At 36.7% G+C, this 20,497-nt stretch overlaps 1 protein-coding gene across 1 annotated transcript; it reads right to left on the bottom strand.

Annotated features, from left to right (window-relative positions):
• Nucleotides 1–820: 820 nt before the first annotated feature.
• MTF2 (metal response element binding transcription factor 2) lies at nucleotides 821–20,405 on the bottom strand. The gene is made up of 15 exons (XM_051808628.1): nucleotides 20,181–20,405; nucleotides 13,344–13,542; nucleotides 13,116–13,197; nucleotides 11,489–11,584; nucleotides 10,999–11,099; nucleotides 10,542–10,690; nucleotides 9,267–9,362; nucleotides 8,094–8,162; nucleotides 7,131–7,254; nucleotides 5,370–5,437; nucleotides 4,848–5,018; nucleotides 4,124–4,232; nucleotides 3,901–3,959; nucleotides 3,663–3,767; nucleotides 821–2,837 (listed from the first exon to the last, which is right to left on the bottom strand). The coding sequence occupies exons 1-15, from the start codon at nucleotides 20,183–20,185 to the stop codon at nucleotides 2,483–2,485; spliced, it is 1,788 nt and encodes a 595-aa protein (XP_051664588.1). The 5' UTR covers nucleotides 20,186–20,405; the 3' UTR covers nucleotides 821–2,482.
• Nucleotides 20,406–20,497: the final 92 nt, after the last annotated feature.

The following is a 20,497-nucleotide window of genomic DNA, read 5'->3' as shown; positions in this document are numbered from 1 at the left end:
ATATCAAAATGAAATCATTACATACAGCAACATTTGTCTTTTCCTTTAGACACATCACTACCACATACAATGAAATTCACATAAAATGAAAAAGGCATTTGTAGGTGTGCTTTAACTACTCCTCTAACCCTATCTTCAGCAGCACTATTGCAGCATTTTCCAGTACATGACACCTTGTAGGTAATAAAGCAACCCTCAAACAGAGCTGGAACACAAGTTAGTGTCTATGTGCAGGGCAAGTGTCTCCAGGACAGGAACAGGAAAGCTAGAGATAGGGATATAATGGATGGGAGGATGCCACCAAGTATGTGCTTCACAAGAATACAGAATCAAAACTCTCTTCTCTCTCAAAAAATACACACATTTAATGTTGGTCTTTTAATTCTAAGAAAAAAAATCAATTCCAAAAATACAAACTGAACATCAGAGTTAAATCAACCACCATAATAAAATGAAATGACATTCACAATAGTTACGTCTATGGACAGCTTAAGTTTGACAAATATTTTCTCTCCCCCCCCCCATCCCCACTGAAATCCCCAAGTACATTCCAATATTTATCTTTAAACGAAGCTTTATGAAAAATACTGCTGGTGTTCAGTTAGAATTAAAGGACTTGGATAAAGTGAAACAATAAAGACAAATACAGATGGTGTGAGTAAGGTTACAAAGGCTTAACATTTTGCATTATCTCAAGATATAAACATTCAAAAATTAACATGAAGTTGCTGTGTTATCAAAATATTGCAGCTATAGGCAAGGCAACATTAAATTAATAGCTGAGGGTGTGAGAAAAAACCCCCACACATTTTAGTGAAGGTAAACAGAAGTGGCAGTTTTTAATTAGCATTTTTATAAAGCTAATATAACCCAGCCAGCCTTAATCCAAGCACAGGAAAAAAGCTTTCTCTGCTTCCTTTGGCTATAAGGTGACAGAAAAAAAAATCCAGAAAAATAATCACCTTTTTAAGATGTTCAAGATGAGCAGAAAAAGTCAAATAACCAAGTAATGGAATAAATAGGTACTAACCCAGGTAGTACACTTTAAACCACTCTGTCATTTGTTAATGTTACATAATTTTATTTTGGTGGTAAACTGTAAGCATGTAAGAAATCTAACCTTATACAGTACAGTGAATAACCACCAAAGTAAAAATATTCTTCTGTTTACTTTTTGGCTAAAACCCCCTCAAAAGTAGCAGACAAAGAAAAAACACCTAATACTGGCAAGAGACTTTTTTGACTTTTTTTTAAACAAGTAAAATAAACTCCTCGATTTAAAACTTGGTACATTTTATAAACACAAAAGAGGTAATGTTGTAATAAATCAGTAATGTTACTTCAAATGGCAACATTTGTTGACCCTGTGCAATAATACACTTAGTTCATTCTACATTTATCAAAATATGACTGTTTCTACAGGTATGCAGAAATCCTGCATGTGACTGCTGTCAACTTACTTTATAATGGGGACACAAAATTTACAATCAGAGTGCTACAAGAACTTGCACATTGTTATTTCCAGTAGAGTTCATTTCAAAATGTTCAGATCCTGCCTTACTTTTTGACAAATGGAAAATAATGGAGTATAGAGCACATGAATGTCAATGACTGCACCCATTGCCAGAACACACTGCACTGGTTGGACACTCTTCCTTAGTACATAAAAAGCAACAGCACCCAATAAGCCTGAGAAGAAATGCTGCTGTGTAAATACTGGCAACTATTCCTGAAAAAAGAATTATGGGATGAATTCTCAGAAGCTGCCCAATCCCATAATTTGTATTGCATAGTCACAGTCACACATATATATACACGCACAGGGAGGTGTGTGCATATACACATATGTATATACACACACACGTACACACGCACACACACACAGAATATATTAAGAAGACAATGAAGTCTGGTCACAGAGCAATTTACAGGCTCAATATATTTTTCTTTTTTTTTTTTTTTTTACACTTTGTTTGAAAGAAAACTTCAGTATTTTACAGTCTTCAGTAGGCATTATATACACTGCACTTATGAAATCTAGAAAGTATTGAAATAGAAATACATTTCTGCAAACATTTGGGTAAGAAAACAAACCAAGATTTTTCAAATATTTGTGCTATCTACATAATATTTTCTCTAAATCACAATAACTGTATCCATGGAATGTTCTCTAGAAAATGTCATCTTTTTTTAAACACCATGCACATTTTTAAGCAATTGTAACCCAAAATATCCCAACCTAAAACAATCTAACAATGTTCAGATTAAAAAATTTAAGTCTCAGATCAGATTTTAAAAAGATAAGTCTTTATCACAAGAGCTGTAATGATAACAATTACATGTTAAGGCTAAAAAGGTTTTGTGGTTTTTTGTTTGTTTTTTTTTTTTAGAAACACATTTAAAGACCATTTCTCTCGTGGCTCTGCATTATGAACTGTACTTACAGATGACAGTGCAGTGAACATAATGTTCAGTCCTACAGTCAGGATGCAGTTGCTCCTTCCCACTCCACAAGATACTGCACCTTTCCATCAAGTGTCACCCGACGAGCCAAGACACGGTATTTTTCCCCACAAGCTATTCTACCTGCTGCACCAAAATAACTAGTAATGGAGTTCTTTAGATGATTGAGCTGCAACTCCTGATCTGCTAAATTGTTAAGTATCTCTGTATTGAGTTCATCATACTGGTAATCTTCCTTGCTCTCATCATCTTTAACAATTTCTGAATTTTGAGTCTGGAGTGCTTTTCGTGGAAAGCGACCTCTCCTTCTCAAATGCGGTATTGCAGCAGGCCAAGTTCTTCCTGTACGAGTCCTTTTTCTCGAGTCAGATAAACTATTGAAAATAAAACCCCACAGCATTAACTCCAAGGAATATATTCAAAATGTATGCCTTACCATCAGCTATTTCCACGCCACTCATGAAATAACTTTTGTTCTATTTTTCACTGATAAAAATACTTATTGCCTATAAATAGGTAACTGTAAGTATGGCACTTAGGTAAAAATTTCAGAACACTAAACATGAGTTTTTTGAAAGCAGACTATTTAGAGCAGTAATGCACACAAAACTGACTCATGAAAGCACTTGATAGCATGCACCAGAAAGAGGAGACAAAGTAGTAGAATGCATGTACCTCAATAAAAAAGAAATTTATGTTTGCTTAACTCAAGAGAGAGAAAAGTTCAAGTAGTAATTTATTTGCAGGAAAGTCAACTGTAGTTAATAATTTATTTATGAAAACCGTGCCAGAATTTTTTCATGCTCTACTGACTATAGAAAATCACAGCATACTTAGTATTCTTTAACATGAATACACAAACCTACAAAAACAAAAGCTGCTAAAATTAATTCAGGGTACACATCAGTTCTTTTGTGGCCTTTATTAGAAAGCTAAGCTCAACAAGTGTTTATGGAGTTTAACTCTTTTAAGCAAACATAACTTAGCTACACATTTTACATCAAAGAACAACAGTTGGCAAGCACCAAAAACTCCTCACCCTGTGAGTTGTACGCAGAACTAATCAAGACTGGTTTTCTTTTGTCCTATTTCTTTAGATTTCCCCATGCAATTTATAGCTCTACTCTGAGAAAATCATATTAAAATTCATATACTGCAAATCTTAATCTTTATAGCAGATAGAGTAACTGAATAGTTACCTATAATGTCTGGAAATGCTAGATGAGGTAGTTTCTTTCATACTGGCAGCACCTGTGGATTCCACATCTGAGGTATTGGATGAATGTGCAGTTCCATCAGATTTCCTGTTTTGCAAGATAACAGGATTGCCATGCAATGAAAATAATCTTATATTAAAAACTGAGCTGACACTTCAGAAGCAAAGAGATAAATTACATGGTATTATAATGTTTCACAGGATTTTTTTTTTAAATTTACCCAACAGTGCAGGGTAATTCCAAGGCTGGGTTCTCTATCATCGGAACTGGTTCATTATCCTAAGGGAAAAAAAAGATACCTAAGCTTAGGTTTTGATTGTTGTACCAATTTTGTTTGAGAATTAGTGGGGGAATATCACAATTCATATTAACTTATTATGTTTTTCTTCAACAATTACGATGCAGTTAGAAGGAAGAGGGGAAGGGGGAAGAAATATTCTTACCAGAGGAGACGACTCTGGAGTTTTGTGAATCATTTTCCTTGTATAGGGACCAGGTGGACGACCTACTGATTTTTTTTTCCCCTTTTTCTCTATACCGTTACTTAGTTCCCTAGAAGAAAATTTGTATTTTGTTCTGTATTACTGATGGTAATTTTCATTTAATATTTCCTTTGGCAATGAACACACAGATGTCTGTTACTGAAACATTGTACTAAATGAGGTTATTCTGACAAATTAAAATTGTCAGCTACAAAGCTACATGTTTTTGTCTGCATAATAACATTAACAGATACAAGATATTTCTAGGGACGTTACTGATTCCCACATGTTGAGAAGAACAAACAAGTGTTAAATGTTGTTTATTCATATGAACACACTTGGTCAAAAGGATGGCACACTTACTAATACAAGTTACAATTTCACAACATAATTCCTATTCAGAATTCTAGTTAGATTATTGCCTAAGAGACCCAGAAAGGCAAGAGATCATGTTTCCCAAATGGTAGTAAAGTCGACATATTTTCTATTGCTAAATTTCATGTTGGTTTTTTAGAAGAATCCTAACAGAAAGTTAACTACATTTGTTCTAAAACCTTGTTCTCACAAATAATCCACCTTTACAGTTTTTTTTAAAAAATTTCTTCTCCAATGAAAAGGTCTTTTTTGTAGGTACCAAAAAAATGCCCAAAGTAGCCCCATTGCCAGAATGACTGGGTTATTTTACCTCACATCTGGAATGGGTTTAGATGACTTTCTGCCTTTTATTTTGAACTCATGAGAAGTTCCTTCTGGTTCTTTCTCAGCCCTGAAAGCAGCATTCGGTGGCACAGGAGGAACGCGAATTCTCAAACCAAACAAATGCTTCTTTTTCTTTATTTCTTTTCCAGACATAAACCTTGACAATTTTAAACGAATTGTTATAATTCTGATCACAGGGAAAGCAACTTTCAAAATAACAGTGTACGTGCAAACAAAACTATGCAAATAGAATATTCATTCAAATGCTACTTTACACAATCCTCACTCTCAAGTACAGAATGTGAAGTGGAAAGAGGATGGAAGTTACAACAATTTTTCTCATGCTCTGGGTTCCACTCAAATAGTTACATAATGTTATAGTTTGAAATAGACACAGAATTAAAATTTAAATGTTTTCTGTGGCCAAAGCGATTATCACCTAGACTGAAGACTAATCTAGGTCAGATTAAATAGGTGAACATTTAAAGCAAAAGTATCAATAACTTACATGGTCTTGTAATCATTTAATGCCTCCAGGACATGCTCATATCTTTCAGATTTTGGTGTATCTGCCAGCTGTAAAGTAGTAAGAAATCATTTAGCCTATCTGAATTCTTCAGTAGTAGAAAGATTCCAGTTACTTTGAGTCATTGTAACTACAGATTTGAATTTTCCAACATTACTCAAAATGATACAAAAAAAAAAAAATATGGAAAACACCCAGAATAGCTATTAGAATCTAAAAAAAAAAAAAAGAACAGTAAATCCATTTTCATGCCCCTTTTGCTAAGACCCAGTCTAACCTCCCTCCTTTCACTGAATCCTGAAGGAGCTAGTCTCTATCAAGCTTTTAAAACATGGAATCTTCTCTGTGAAAAATTAAGAATTATAGAGACAAGCAGAGCAAGTATGCTGGACACAAAGAAAGAAGTAGACAAGTGCTAAATGAACAAACAAATTCCTTCTACATTTCCCTCAATACTAAGAGAAACAAAAATCAAAATTAAACAAAGCTTACATATTTGTTAAACTATACAGTAATATATTCTATTGAAAAGATGGTGTGAGAATTACATTTTGTGCAGCCTTTTTTTTTTAATTAAAGCTTGAGACTTGACAGGACAGAATTATTGATTTGATATAACTTAGGTAAGAGATGCCATACATATCAAAGTAAACCAGATATCTATTCATAATGACACTAATTTTTTAGTAATCCTTTAGTGTTTGCCTGTCTAACAAACTATTTACACTGATAGTTTAAAATACATATGTTCAGACTATTTTCCATTATTTATTAAAAATAGTTACTCATTTAAACCAAGAACACATATTTGATTCTCAAATTGTGTCTGCTAGTAAAAATGGATTACAGATGTATGAACTTACTGAAGAGTATAAAAGTAGGATGTACTCATGATAAGAAAATTTCAAACCATTTATATGCCACCCGTATTAAAAAAAACTTTAAAGCCCTAAACAATTTTCACGCACAAAAAGTGCATACTCTACATATTCTACATACTCTACTGGCAGTGTGCCAATTTGAACTCAGACATAAGTTGTTTGCATCTAACATTACATGCAGAAACAAAGACCTACACTGACCCTCTTGGTTAAATATAAAGTCAATCTACTTGAGTAAATGGATTTCTTTTAATGCTAAGATAAATGCCCAGTTATCAAATAGCTGAAAAAATAACTAGTCTAGAAATGAGCTAAAAACAAGATGCCTTGACAAGTAGCTGAATCAGACTGGAAAAGGATCAAAACAATTTTTAGACCGGGACACAAACTGACCATCCCCATTGTTTGAAAGGGGAAGGGAAGAAGAAATGTTTGTGTACAATATTTTGTTATATCTTACAGACTTGGATATATCTTTGTGTGCAACATACTCTGCATTCAGTTCTACATTTAGATTTTCTGGTTGGAGCACATGAAAATATCAAAGTAGTAAGAGAACTACAACATGAAAGACAAATAGAGATATGCAATAGTATACACAGTTGAGTATAAATAATTAAGAGTCATCATGAAAATAATGAGTTACGTGGATAATCTGAAGAAATTTTACAGCTCAGAAAAACATACACCTCTTAATTTCCTTGCAGAAATAGAATGCTTTTTATCTCATTATTTAGGATTACCAGATTTTAAGGTACTAAAGGACTTAACATGCAGACTAAGACAGTTCATAGGTTGCCAACTCTCAGGACATATGCATGCACTGTGAGAGAAAACAAGAAAGGGTATTGCAACTACTTACCTCACCAGGATGCAATCTATCCCAGTTTTCATTAATGTAGGCCATAAGTTCAAGCTCTGAATCAAAATATTTCTTCTTATGAATAACACTTAGGTTGTAAAGGCATAGATGTGCTATATCTACCCTAGAATATTTGAATTAAAAAAAAAAAAACAGAAAACACATTTTATTTCCAATTACTTTCCTTTGAAATAATTTAGTAGAAAAGATATTATCACAGTACAGTTGGAGAAACACAAAGTACAACTTAAAACACTCAATCCAGACATCACGAAGGCTTCTGTAATTTCTTTTCAAGTGATTCCTTCTGTTTTGCATTTTACTCTCATTTCTGCATTTTCATTGCACTGTCGTGATCTTCTTTTAAACTCCAAAACTGGTCTGAACCATGGGATATTTAAGCAAGTCTGAATTCACATTTGAATGTATCAACTCTGAATTCATGCAAGTATTTTGGTGAACTAACATTTAACAACATAATTTCCTCCATATATTTAGCATTAGGCGCATTTACACTAAATTGGATATAATTTCTAATACGGGTTAGTTCAAAGATTCCAAACTACAACTACTAAGACTCATCAAGGACACTATTATAAAATGTATCAAGACGTGTACTCCAGTACTCGCTACATCTGGTTTACCTAATGGCAGGATCCTAAGCCTGCAAAAAATATTTAACTCAGATATCTTAATCTTCACATATACAACAAGCGAGTAGTTGCTTACTACTTCACTGAACAATCCCAGAAATAAATCTCAAGAGCATGCAATCACAATATATCTCTGCATTTAAGGACAAACTTTGAATGAAACTTAGCCCTGATAAACAGCAAGAACGACTCAGGGAACAGCTCAAGCTACCAAGTGGATTTCCTTTTTAGCAAGGAGAACCAAAACACCAAAAAGAAAAGCAGAGCATGTATTTAACTCACCCCTTTTTTAAAAAAAATTTATACTTACCATCTCAAGGGTAAACGTTTGAGGTATTCTGGTCCAGAACTGCAAACTGAGCAAATGAACGTATAAAACCTAAAAATATACACATATGTATTATGTACATGTGTCTGGGTGGTGGGTGTCCCTACACACACATGCTCTCAATGTTTTAACATCCTAGTTACGAAAAAATGAGAGTTAAGCAAGCTAGAAACCCAGCCATATGATATTTGTGAGTCTCTTTATTCTGCACCTCACTTTAGCAACTTCCACAATCTGCACTGATACTTACTAGGCCAGATACAAGGTACTTGAATTCCATCCTGGTACCCACTGTTTCATACTCCCTGAGAAACTCCCTCAACCTGTGACTGTGTCAGCTAAGATGCTCTGTAATGCCCCCACCCCATTCTCTCAAATGCAAAACCCTGTGCACCAGTGTAAGCATGTACTTTAAGGACCCATGCCTTCCTGGGTCCTAACTCCGCTCTTTCATACAAATATTCCAGCACAACCAACAGCTAAAAGAAAGTCTAATAGATAACAAGTGAGATACTCCTTGATTCCTTTCTCCAGTTTTCTCTCATCTGCTGCAAATGCTCCAAGTTCCTCTTAAAATGAAAGCACAGACCAGCACCCTTTTTCTTGTGTTCTGACTCATCACACATGGACAGAGGATGTAGAGCTCCCCTCAGTCTAAATATCCTTCCAGCTCTCTCCAATCCCCCCCAGTCAGTACAGGGAACTGGTACTGCACATGCTCACTGACAGCCCATCTCCAAGCATGGTGTCCATCGTTTGTAAGACATCAGTCACCTACAAAACGTGACCTCCAAAGCCCTTATCCTAACTTAGGCCCACTAAAGGGGTCTGCTTTAAAAGCTTTCCATCTCCCAGTTGCCAGCTCCTACAGTATAATGGACTTATGCACAAAATGAAGTCAGCAACAGTTGGAATTCAACTAACCCTTGGTTACATCTCCATCACCCACCACCACACCCTCCTTCATTCAACTGAGATGAAGAATTGCACTTTCCTGGCACCTGAACACATGTTTATTTTGTATAATCTACTCAAAACACGACCCATTTTTGAAAAATACTGTTGTATTATGGCTGCTCTAATAAAAGCTCATATGAGAGATTTCCTTCACATTTTAAATAGAGACAACCATAAAGTACAGATTAATTTTCTTACCTGTCACCAAAAAGCATTGGCTTTTGGAGGCACTGCACACAGGCCTCATGAAACCACTGCTTACATTTGCAGCACTGCAACATCTTTAGATACCAGCTTCACCAACAGAAAGAAAAACAAGATGTGTTAAAAAAGTTACTGAAAATTGTTCTTTGTTACATTTAAATTAAATATCAAGAGATCTTTTGATCCAAACTGATTTTCACAGCTTATAAAACAGCCATCTCTAGGAATATTTCAGTAACATTTAGTGCCTTAATGAATCACTACTAGAAAAGAGAGACTAGGAATAATAAAAGGCAGTCCAGTAGAAGACTGAAGTAAGTTATTAAATGAAGAAAATAAACATTTCATTTACTCTGTCAACTAGCTTCTAATTCACAATAATAAGAATTTAGTAACCCCATAAAAACTCCTTCTGACATACCAGATTAGCTCCCTTATTATTTTTCAAAGCAAAACACAGCTGCATTAAGTCACAAACATTTGTTCTGGGGATTCAACTACTTGAATCCTCAAAAGAAACCTCATAGTTTACAGGGGTTTTCTTTTCCTTTTTCAGCTTTTCCCTTGAGAAAAGGAACCATGCAAAACTGAGGGTGATGTTTGTCCAAGTCTCCAAAATTCTCAAATCAGAGCTCTGTCCTGTGAATGTAAATTCAAAAACATTGCTTCTTTGACTTTTTGACTCTTTACTTGCCTTGATCTCAAATCTTCAGTGCTATCTTATTCATTCACTCATTCATGCAGACACCAGAGTACCTATCTCTACCTGCTTTAGAAGTCCTCTTCTTGCCTTCCTTGTAAAAAAGAACCAGCAGAGGACTCTGTAATGCCATAAGAGGAAAAAGAATCTTTCCCCTGCCAGTGATTGAAAACCAGGGTATGATGTTATGGTAGAATCAGACAGCTGCATATTCCAACAAAACTTAATAAACTAATCTCTAGGTACATTTATTTTTGTGACTTATGACCAAGTTAACATCAGAAAAATACTGCCTCTTGCTGATTGTACAATGTACTGTGATTTTATATGATGGCCACATAACAAAATCAAAACAAAACTAAATATTTTATGGGAGAAGAAATAATGTATTTTCCATGAGACACTTAAAAATGCATAAAGAATTCAAAAGTCCACTTTGCATCCAGTTTTTAATACCTACACACAATAGGACAGAAACTAACAAGTTCACAAGAAAGTCTACAAGAAAAGAGTCAAAGTTTGCAGCTGCATTATAGAGAAAAACTCTTATATATTATCCATTTACTTACTCTCCAGGTCCTCCACAATAGCAGTAACACTGCTGCACATTGGTTTTATGACCTGCATCCCACTCAAGGTCTGTTGCATTATATGGTAACGTTTGTTTCATGACTTGCAGTGCTTTGGCATTTGGTCCTTTCTTAAGCGCACCACCCCTCTGGGCCAAAACAAACACATTAGTTTATAAAAAACAATAATACCTTTCTGAAACTTTCAAAGCTTTTAATTTGAAAGTTATGAAAAGTTGTCTATAATCAAGCCAAATACTTTCACCTGCATTTATGTTTTAATACTAGCATGTTTGTTTCAAAGCAAAATATCACCTATTTCTAAAATAAGTATTACTTCTCAACATACAAAACTTGCATTCAGATCAAAGATAACAAAAAAGAAATCACTGAAAAAAAATGCTTTATCTTATTATTTCAATTTCAAAACCAAAGATGCATGCAATATGAAACACACCTTTGTTGTTGTTGCAAAAACACACTGTCGACAGAGCCATTTATCATCTGAATCAATCACGCTGGAATCAATATTTGGTGTGTGACACAGTTGATGATAACCTGTATAAAAAATGATCAGCCAAACTGTTATTAAAATGGCAAAAGAAGCTTACACAGAACTAACTACATATAACTTTAATGCAACTATAAGGCACTATCCATCATTAAGTGCCGAAAACCTGATCAAAAAAAAAAAAAAAATTGGTAACAAATTCAAAATGGTATTTTAAATTTTCTTAGTAGAAAAATAATAATCTTGACTTACAGAACAGGTGTTAGTCCCTTTAACATGGATTCTCATCATTCACTGAGCTGTTAATAGCCACAAAGGGCTACAAAATTTAAGATCAGTTGAGCAGTCAGTCATTGCCAGGCAAATATCCTCCTTTGTGAAACAAATCAAAACATCTTTTAAAATGCAGTAAATAGGAAAAAAAAAATCTAGTTACCTTGCCCACATTTATCACATATAACCATTTCATTCGGTGCTTCTGAATACTCTTCCTGACATATTGTACAGACCATTTCCCCACTTTCAGTGGCTCCTAGACAAAGATGAGAGTGTGATTTTTTCAGATTATATCTGCAGTTGGAACAGTTACCACACGTATAGCTTTTTTTTTATTTCAGTTACAGATGCATGCATTGTAGAAACACATTGTTACAGAGAAAAACTTGTTACCAAGAATACATTCAGACATTTTGTACAGACTGTGCTACAAATATTTATATTACTTATCATAAGTTATAAGATATTTATAGGCTTTATATTGCCTACTTAATATGCAGTCCACAGTTCCTTAACATAAACAATAAAGATTCAACAACTGAATAAAGAATGTAAATTCTGGCTAAAAATACGTATAAATAAATCCTATCTGAACAACTAATAAATATCTTTTATGTTTATATTACTTTGTGTTTCTTTTCATGTAAATACATACACAATTTGGTGTACATCTTTTTGACAGATCTGTTCAAGATGCTTTAATATTGAACTCCAACATTCTTAGGAAAGATGTTATTACCACTTATACATATTTGCAAGCATACAAAAGCACACAGTTACAGCAGAGGTAAGGGAAAAAAGTAAGCTTGCAACCTGGAAACAAAACTACATCTTACTCCATTTATACCATGTATCAATGTAAAAACCTGGATTAAAATACAAGCTTCTTAATCACAGAATATTCTGAGTTGAAATGTCCCTCTACACATTCATTAAATTTTGATAGTTACCATAAACAAATCAAAGATCATGAACTTGTACTATACAGAAGCAGAACAGAATTTTTTTTTTTTACAAGCTTCTAAGAAATAAAACAGTTGATTTTTTGCTATTATAAATAAAAAGCTTCTCCTTTTAGCAGACAGTATTTAGTTTAAACATCAAGAATCAATGACAGCCAGTTCAGGTTTCCATTGCTTTTATATGATGAGGAAATTGTCATCCATGCTTCTACTACTCTCCAAATATCTGAAAACCAAAAAGGTACTGTACAATAGGTGTCTCACTTGATAATTGCACATTTCTTATATTACATGAATACTCAAAAAACTGTAATGGTTTCTTATGTGCAACAGTTATGGTGTTACTTTTAAATGTCAAAACTCCATTAAAGATTTTTCAGGTTTTAGTTTATTTTTACAACATGTTGTTTCAACTGAAAACAGTAGGAGGACATAAACTTGGTGTGAATTAGGGCTCAGAATATTCTGTTAAGACAGAGGATAGACTCTATCCCCATCCAAACAAAATCAAATGTGATTATTTTTAGAAGTCTTCTCCGCTCCCTTGTATATAGTTATGTGAAAACAAAACAAACAGACAAAAACAAACAACTCACAAAAACAAAATGACAAAAACAAAACCAGACCCAAAAAAAAGTAACTTCAGTGATAGACAGTTGTTTGAAAAGATTTTTTTTCCCCATTTGCCTAATTTGTGATCCTGGATCACATTAAATCATATCACTCTTTAGGATACGAGAATATAATGTAACCATTTATTTTAACAGATATAGTAATCTAAACAAATAAGATACTAAACAAGGACTACTTCATTGAAGTTCTTGCCTGTTTGTATGTCCTTCCAGAGAACCCAGGATTTGGAACTGTCTTCAAATATAATGAAGCAGTTCTGTTTCAGTTTGTTTATCTGAAAAACAAAAATACAGTGGAAGCCATGAGTAAAAGGACTAAACAGAAGAACATACTTAATACTACAAAAGAGGCACAATAATACTGCAATTTTCAACTACATATGATACTTTAAGACTCCAGTGAAGTTAAAAATTTGTTTACCTTTTTGATAGTTCCAAGATAAAACAAGCCATCTGACCATCTAGCTAGGACATCCTGACCTTCCTCAAATTTACAAAGTGGCTTTTTGGCTTTCTGTCCATCACGTAAGGACAGCTTGGTCAGAGATGCTGAGCTCTTATGGCTGCGACGTAAAGGAGAGCGCTTATGGACCAGTGAATTACCCACCGCTGTAGAGTCTCTAAAGACAGAGAAGCAAGAAAAAAGGTAATCACAATTAGGGTAAAGAAACCATGTATTTTAAATATTAATATGACTAACTCTTAGAACTTTAGGTAACTAAAGACCTGCTCATGTCTTCAGACTTTAGACATCTTCAGTTGTGGTGCCTCTGCTATGACACAAGTCTACAAAACTTGAAAAAGACAAGTTTATTAAAAAAAAAGTGTTCTATGAAATCAGCTGATGTAAATGGGGATGGGGAGACACAAACTTTCCAGCTCAGAGACTCTTCATAAAGTCACCAGAAGCATCAAAGAACATATAAAAAACATTCAATACAGGATTACTTATGCAAAACTTCAGTCGACAGTTTTCTAAAATTCCAGGGAAGCTAAAAAGGTCCTAAACTAATTCTAACTGCATTATCTTGGTAGGGAGAGTAGTAGTTGACAACTAACAGGGTGTTCAGCACTTCCTCAGAATCAAAACAAAACAAAAAGGAGAGGTTGAGGTGTGGAGAAACCACCCAAGGTAAATACTTGACCCATAGGTAGAGTTGTAGAGGTTTCCAGCACAGAAAGAACTTCTACATGTTAAATTCATGTAAAATAAATTTTCCTCTCTGTTAGAATAAGAGTGGAAAATAATAAGGAAGAAAAAACAAAAGATCTTGCAACTTTTCTTCATACATGAAACCCAAAATTGTAAGTTACTTGAATCAATCATTTTTCCTCATACAATTCCACAAAATGTAGCCTATTTACATGTGTGAATATGCTCTTATGTCAAACTAGCTATCAAACATCATATTCCAAGTAAAGGAATAAAATATAGAAAATTATAAAACAGGATCAAATAGTGCACAAGGAAGAATCTTCATAAGTAATAGGCAGAATCTGAGACTATGTAATAAACTTACCACTTGTATATCTAAATGTATTTTCTATAGAAACTAAAATATATATTACTAGGATGCAAACATAAGGACAGATTAGGGAATTAAATAGGATACAGTCAACTGAAAGAGCAGTTTCACCTCACTCAAGATAGCTTAGGTACATCATCAGCACCAGAAACATTTAAATTAATCTCAAAGCACCAACAAAAGCACTAAATTAATCGGTGTCCCATATAGTTTGAGCATTGCTATAGCAATGTTAGAATCCTATCAATTCCGCTGCTTCTTATGCAAAAGCTGTTTCAAGTTACTGCTGCTTTTCCCCAGTTCAACTCTAACCTCTGATAGATGGGACAGGGAACATGCAGCATTCAAAATAAGTTTACAATAACAGAGTAAAAGCATGGCAGCCCAGGACACTTATTTTGTGCTGCCTTCTCAGCAGTAACATCTGGTTTACAAGTGTTTTGACAGAACTACTCTCTTAAAAAGGTTCAAAGATTTTTTTTTTCCAGATTTTTATCTGGTTTAAGAGCCCAGAGAAAGCAGCTACAAGGCAGGAATGTTTGCTCTTCTTTTCCAGTACCTGAAAAAAGGTGTGAAAGATCTCATACAGAGTATGCAAAAAGACACAAATTCCATTTAAAAAACAACTGAGCTCTATATTAAAAAAATTCTTCAAAAGCATTCTTTTAAGTACTGAAGTTTATCCCACATCCCCATTGAAATGATAACAAAAAAGTGTGCATCATTTTCTGGCATAACACACTTTAATGAATCTATACGCTGACTTATACAACAGCATAAATTCACAATAGCAGCTTCAGACACTGAAGAATCTTGATACATAGTAAAGATGTGAGCCAATAAACCAGACACTTCTCCTTTGTCCACACTGCTCTTTTTGTGAGTGATAGCAGTGCTGAAGTGACGGCTAAACAGCTCATGAAGCAGCTCCTGCTGTGGCAGTTTATGGTTTATCTCACAGAGACTGAAAATAGGGTTAGTTATCACAATAGGCTGACAGTAGCTTAACAGTTGCTTTCCACATGGATAGGAAGTTTCTCTTCAGGGAAACACTCCCCCAGTGTTTTTGATGGAGATGAAGTAGGAAGAGCCACCGTTTTTAACAAGCTGACTTTAATGAACAGGACATAAGTTACTTAAAGTAGGTGTCTCTGAAGTATCTTCTGGAACCATTGCACAAGAAATGTAGTGCAGACCAATGTAAAAGCTACATGTATAAAATGTTACTAGTGTACTCATCTGTCTCATCACAGCTCTCTCAGCTGTAATGGAATACCAAGAAGTTACACCTACCATTAAAATAAAACTTTTATTTTAAAATGCAAACTGAAATTAAATTCTCGCTCGCTGATTTTGAAATTAATTGAAAGGTTCCACATTTTCCAGAAACTTGCTTTCAAGTTTTCCCTAAAGTTAGCTTCCTGGCACCTTCCTACCACGCTATTCATAGTTACCAACTAAACTAGCAACCTTTAAGTAACAACTTCCTCATCTTAAAAAAAAACTTTTCTCCAAGACCTTACAATCACATAATATCCAACCGATGCCTTGTTTTTCAGAAAAACTTACCTGCTATGAAAATCTGCTTTATCTAATTTAACTCGCACCACCAAGCTACACAGCACATCATACAGCACCTGTGGCTTTACACCCATTACTCAATACTAAGTATGTTGTGCTGTATTCTTATTCAAGCACTTAGAATGCAAACAAAAAGTACTTACACACCCATACAATATTTCATAAGTTAGTGCTGGAAGTCAGTAAAATGTGTCTGCATGCTAAAATATGTTTGAAAAGCTAGGGAAAAAGATGTGAAGAGATTGGAAGATTAAAAAGACTGAGCACTCTTGCTTCCAAGTGTTTGTTCCTTAAGATATTCATACTCCTGCACTCCTTCAGTTGGAACAACTGCTGTGAAACAACTTCTGTTAAAAAAACTCCCTTGACAGGTTTTTTTTTTTCCCCCGGCCATCTCAGTTCACCAGTTTGTTTCATAGAATGGTTTGAAAGCACAACTGAATAAACTCAAACAAGCAACTTGGGACACAAACTCCTTCAGCTGTCACTGCCAGACTGCATGACTGAACTATAGTCACGGGTTCACTGACAATCCATGCAAGTTCAGCAAACTTCTTCCAGAAGGGCTCCTGATTCACAAATGCTGCAACAGTAACAGGTAATAGCTACCCTATGAGTACAGCTAGTTCTTGGAAGTTAATTAAAAATACTATGTTTTAACAACATAGTTAAAACAACAAAATGCCCAAAGAACATTAAGAGAAAATTTTAATCCACTGAGGAAACTCATTAAAATGGGACAGATAACTCATTTATTCCTACTAAATACAAATCACACGGAAGGGAAGATGAGTTTAAAGATTTATCAGAAGGGAATTCAGATTAGAAATCACACACAGACCATCCTACTAAGAGAACTCATGCAGGTTTAAGATCTATCTCAAAACTGGAAAATGCGGTATCGCAGAGGAGAGGAAGACCTAGTGAAAGAACTTATGATAACCAGAGATAACCAGTTCAAATTCTGGAAGCATGACATTACTGCTGATTAATCACAGTCTCTTTAAAACTTGTTAGACAGCATCTAGATGGAATACTGTGTTTTTGTTCTCCCAGTGCAAGAGAGACATCGAAGTAGATGAGTTTGGTGGAGGGTCACAGAGACAGTCAGGGACCGGAGCACTTGCCCTATGATAGGGGGCTGAGGGAACCAAGTTCATTCAGCCTGGAGAATAAAAGGCTTCAGGGAGACCTAACAGCAGCCTTCCAGCTCCTAGGAGAAGATCGGTGAGATGCAATTACTCTCCTCACAGTACTGCATAGCAGGAGGACAAGAGGTAACATATAAGTTCGAGAGATTCTGACAGGGAGGGAACATCCCCCTCCCCATGGGGGCAGTTCAGCAGCAGAACAGGGGCACAGGGTGGTTGTGTGGCCTCTGTCACTGGAGGCTTTCAAGGGCTGACTGGATAAAGCTACCTGGTTTGACCTCATGGCTGATGCTAAGCTGAGCAGGACTACAAAACTCCCAAGACCCCTTCTAACCCGAGTCAGATTTTGAGCCTGTGAAGTATGACTGCCCTTAATAAGATTGATTCATACTATTAAAAAGAGGTAGTCACTGGAATAAGTGACTCTCGTGTCCATAATACTACACAATCATTTGTGATTTTGTTTTTACTTTCTCATGTTCTCCCTCAAGAAACCTTAACTAACTAGAAGTGTTCTAATTCTGTTTGATATGCACAGTGAGAGTATTACACTTTAAAAGATCACTACAGAATAACATTTTTCCTTACATATTTAGTATGTAGGGAAACTGGATAGGGCAGCCCTGTACTGCAAAAGCCATTTGTTTGGGATCAATCATGTGTTTGCACACAAAGAGAAGAAACAGAACACAGTACGAGAAAACAATGCTATCAGGTCACAATACACCTTTTCAGACCAGAATTTCCCTTAATTGTACACTCAGCACCTCCTTGAGTACAGAAACTGCCTTTTGGGTTTCTCCAGTACATGCAGGAACATACCTAAGGGAGGTAGGAGCACGCACCCAAGCAGAAAAGAAATGACAACATGTTGACTTGCACTGAGGGGAGGTGGGGAATAAAGAGTATTTCAGAGGTGACCAAACCCCCATAAAGACAAGTCTCCTTCTTTAAGGTTCATCTACAAGAGCAGCAACCTTCATAAGCACTCCACAGAATTAAAAAAATAAATAGATCTAAAACATAAATAAAGTAATATTATCGTCTAAGATATTCAGTGAATGAAGTATGTCCAGACTCATCAGGAATGCTCTTATCATTAACTCTCCTCAAAGAAAGTTAAGCTGCTTGATTTCACTCCTCCATGGAGATTATACCTCCAGCAATATCTGTGGTTTTATAATTCTTCTCCTGTTGCGTTTTGTTCAAAGACACACTTCCCCTCCATTTCCTGCAAGGAAGGCCTGTAAAGAAGGTGAAACCAACTCTGCAGCAAGCTCAGAGGCCAGTCACACAAAAAGTGCTGTTCATTCACAAACTACGAAGATTCGTGTTGGCTTCTCATCACATGTGCTTCTTCTCTCCAGGCTTTCTCCTCCATAAGTCACATGAGGAGCACAAAATATGCTTTACTGCCTCTAGTACTATATTAATTCACATCTATCTCCAGGGAATACAGAAGTCCACTCCTTACCAGGAAATGAACCATAGCATATTTGTTACAGCTGCTCTCCTCATAAATTTTACCTGATCTCCTAAAGCAGGGAAGGAAAACATAACTTGATACTACCAATACATGTGTCGTTCATCTATTAAAAAATATACACACCTCAATAACTGCTGACTAGCCATATTAAGTCAACTTTTGAGAAGCATCTACATCTGATTTAAAATTCTTCCCAGAACAGAAAAAGCAAGTTGTTGAGAAGCCACACATCTATATTTGATGAAATAAGGGTTAACTGTGAAAAACATTATACTCTCACTACAGATTCACATTTCACAGCTTGTAGCTCCTTGCAAAGATCCTTCTCATTTTCACTATATTATGCACCTTTTTCATCTTTTCAATCTGTGTTCCCTTATTCCCCTTTCACTGAAAAGCTATGAACTCATTAACCTGTACTCTAATAATACAGAAACTAAACTGTTTTTCCTCTTTCAACCTCAAATGTTTTCAAAGCAAATGTAATTTGAGATCTCAAAAAAGGGACAAATATTAACGTGTTAACTTTTACCAACCTGATTACAGATCAAAAGAAAAAAGAGCAAGAAAACTGTTTGGTTATTATCCCACGTTTTTGCCAGGTTAATTGTATATCATTGATCATGTTCCCTTACACTAAGTCAGGAGAAAATCATGCCATTATCCATTACTACGTTTTACCTTTCAAAGTTATGAGCTGGGCCTACCCATCACAAAATCCAGAAACAGCCATAATGCCACACTGCTTTCCTCGCAGACCCTTTCATTTAAGCATGCAGGCCCTCTTCTTTTAATAGCACCCTGATACTCCATGGATGAACGACAACCCCTCGTATTTCAACACTAATAGCAGTGTCTAGAGCATCCAGCACAGAACCATATTGTTCTCTCTGACAAACGCAAGTATCAGCCCTTTCTTCCTAGAGAATTCAATACCAAAGAAAAGAAAACGCGTTACTGCACATCCTTTCAGCCAGCAACAGTTACCGCATTTTGGTGGACTAAAAACCTACGGTGCACGTTCAAATCGTCAAGCCTGACAGATACGGAGAGGTGAGGCGTTGCAAACAAACAAACAAACAAAAAAAACAACAAAAAGAAACCAAAACCAAAGTTACCAGCGGGCATCAGCAGCCCTTTGTGCTGCTCTCTCCGCACTCGAGAAAACGCAGCCTGCCTCGACAATATCCTCAAAGGTGAAGGCGAAAATACAGCTGGCGGGGGCTGATGGCACCTCAGCGCCGCGGCCCCCCCGGCCGGCCCTGCCTCCCCGCCTTTGTTTTGGTCACCGAGAGCACCGCTGACCCCTCGCTCGCTGCCCGCGGCCGCTCGCAGGGAGCTCCCTCCCCCTTCCCCCAAGGCCTCGGGGCCCCCCGCCCCGGAGCGGGGCCCCTCTCCCCGCTCCCCGCCCCGCGAGAGGGATGCGGGACGCGGCACCGCCGGCCCGGACTGCGGGATCGCCCCCCCCCGACCCGCGCGGGCCCGGCCGCCCCTCCCTCCCCCCCACCCCTCACCTCATTCGGTCTCTCCAGTGGTGCCAACCGCCTCATACAGGGAAATGGGCGAGCTCGGGAGCCTCCCCCGGCGGCGCGGTGCGGTGCGGCCGGGTGCTCGGTGCACAGCGGGCCCCCGGGCGCGGCCCCGCGGCGGCGGGCGGCGAGGGAGGGTCAGAGCCGGCTCACGGGCAGCCCGGCCCCGGCGCAGCCCCTCGCCATTTTTGTTTCCCGCGGAGGAGGTGCTGGTGCATTCTGGGAGCACAAAGGGCCGCGGCCCCGCCCCGGCGGCCCCGCCTGCGCCGCCAGCGCCGGGGGCGGGAGCGGGCGCGGGCGCG

This window comes from Manacus candei, unplaced genomic scaffold, assembly GCF_025592945.1.
Source record: "Manacus candei isolate 608988 ecotype Guabito, Panama unplaced genomic scaffold, ASM2559294v1 h1tg000005l, whole genome shotgun sequence".
NCBI lineage: Eukaryota > Metazoa > Chordata > Aves > Passeriformes > Pipridae > Manacus > Manacus candei.
The sequence above is the reverse complement of the archived record's forward strand: the minus strand, read 5'-3'. Positions and strand labels throughout refer to the sequence as shown.

Bases quoted from the DNA above. Each gene is read 5' to 3' on its own strand.
- MTF2 (XM_051808628.1), bottom strand. The intron at 10,691-10,998 runs GTGTGTTTCATA...GTTTTGGCCCAG, and splicing joins TTTTTGCAACAACAACAAAG to AGGGGTGGTGCGCTTAAGAA. The intron at 8,163-9,266 runs GTAAGAAAATTA...GTATATTTTTAG, and splicing joins CCAATGCTTTTTGGTGACAG to GTTTTATACGTTCATTTGCT.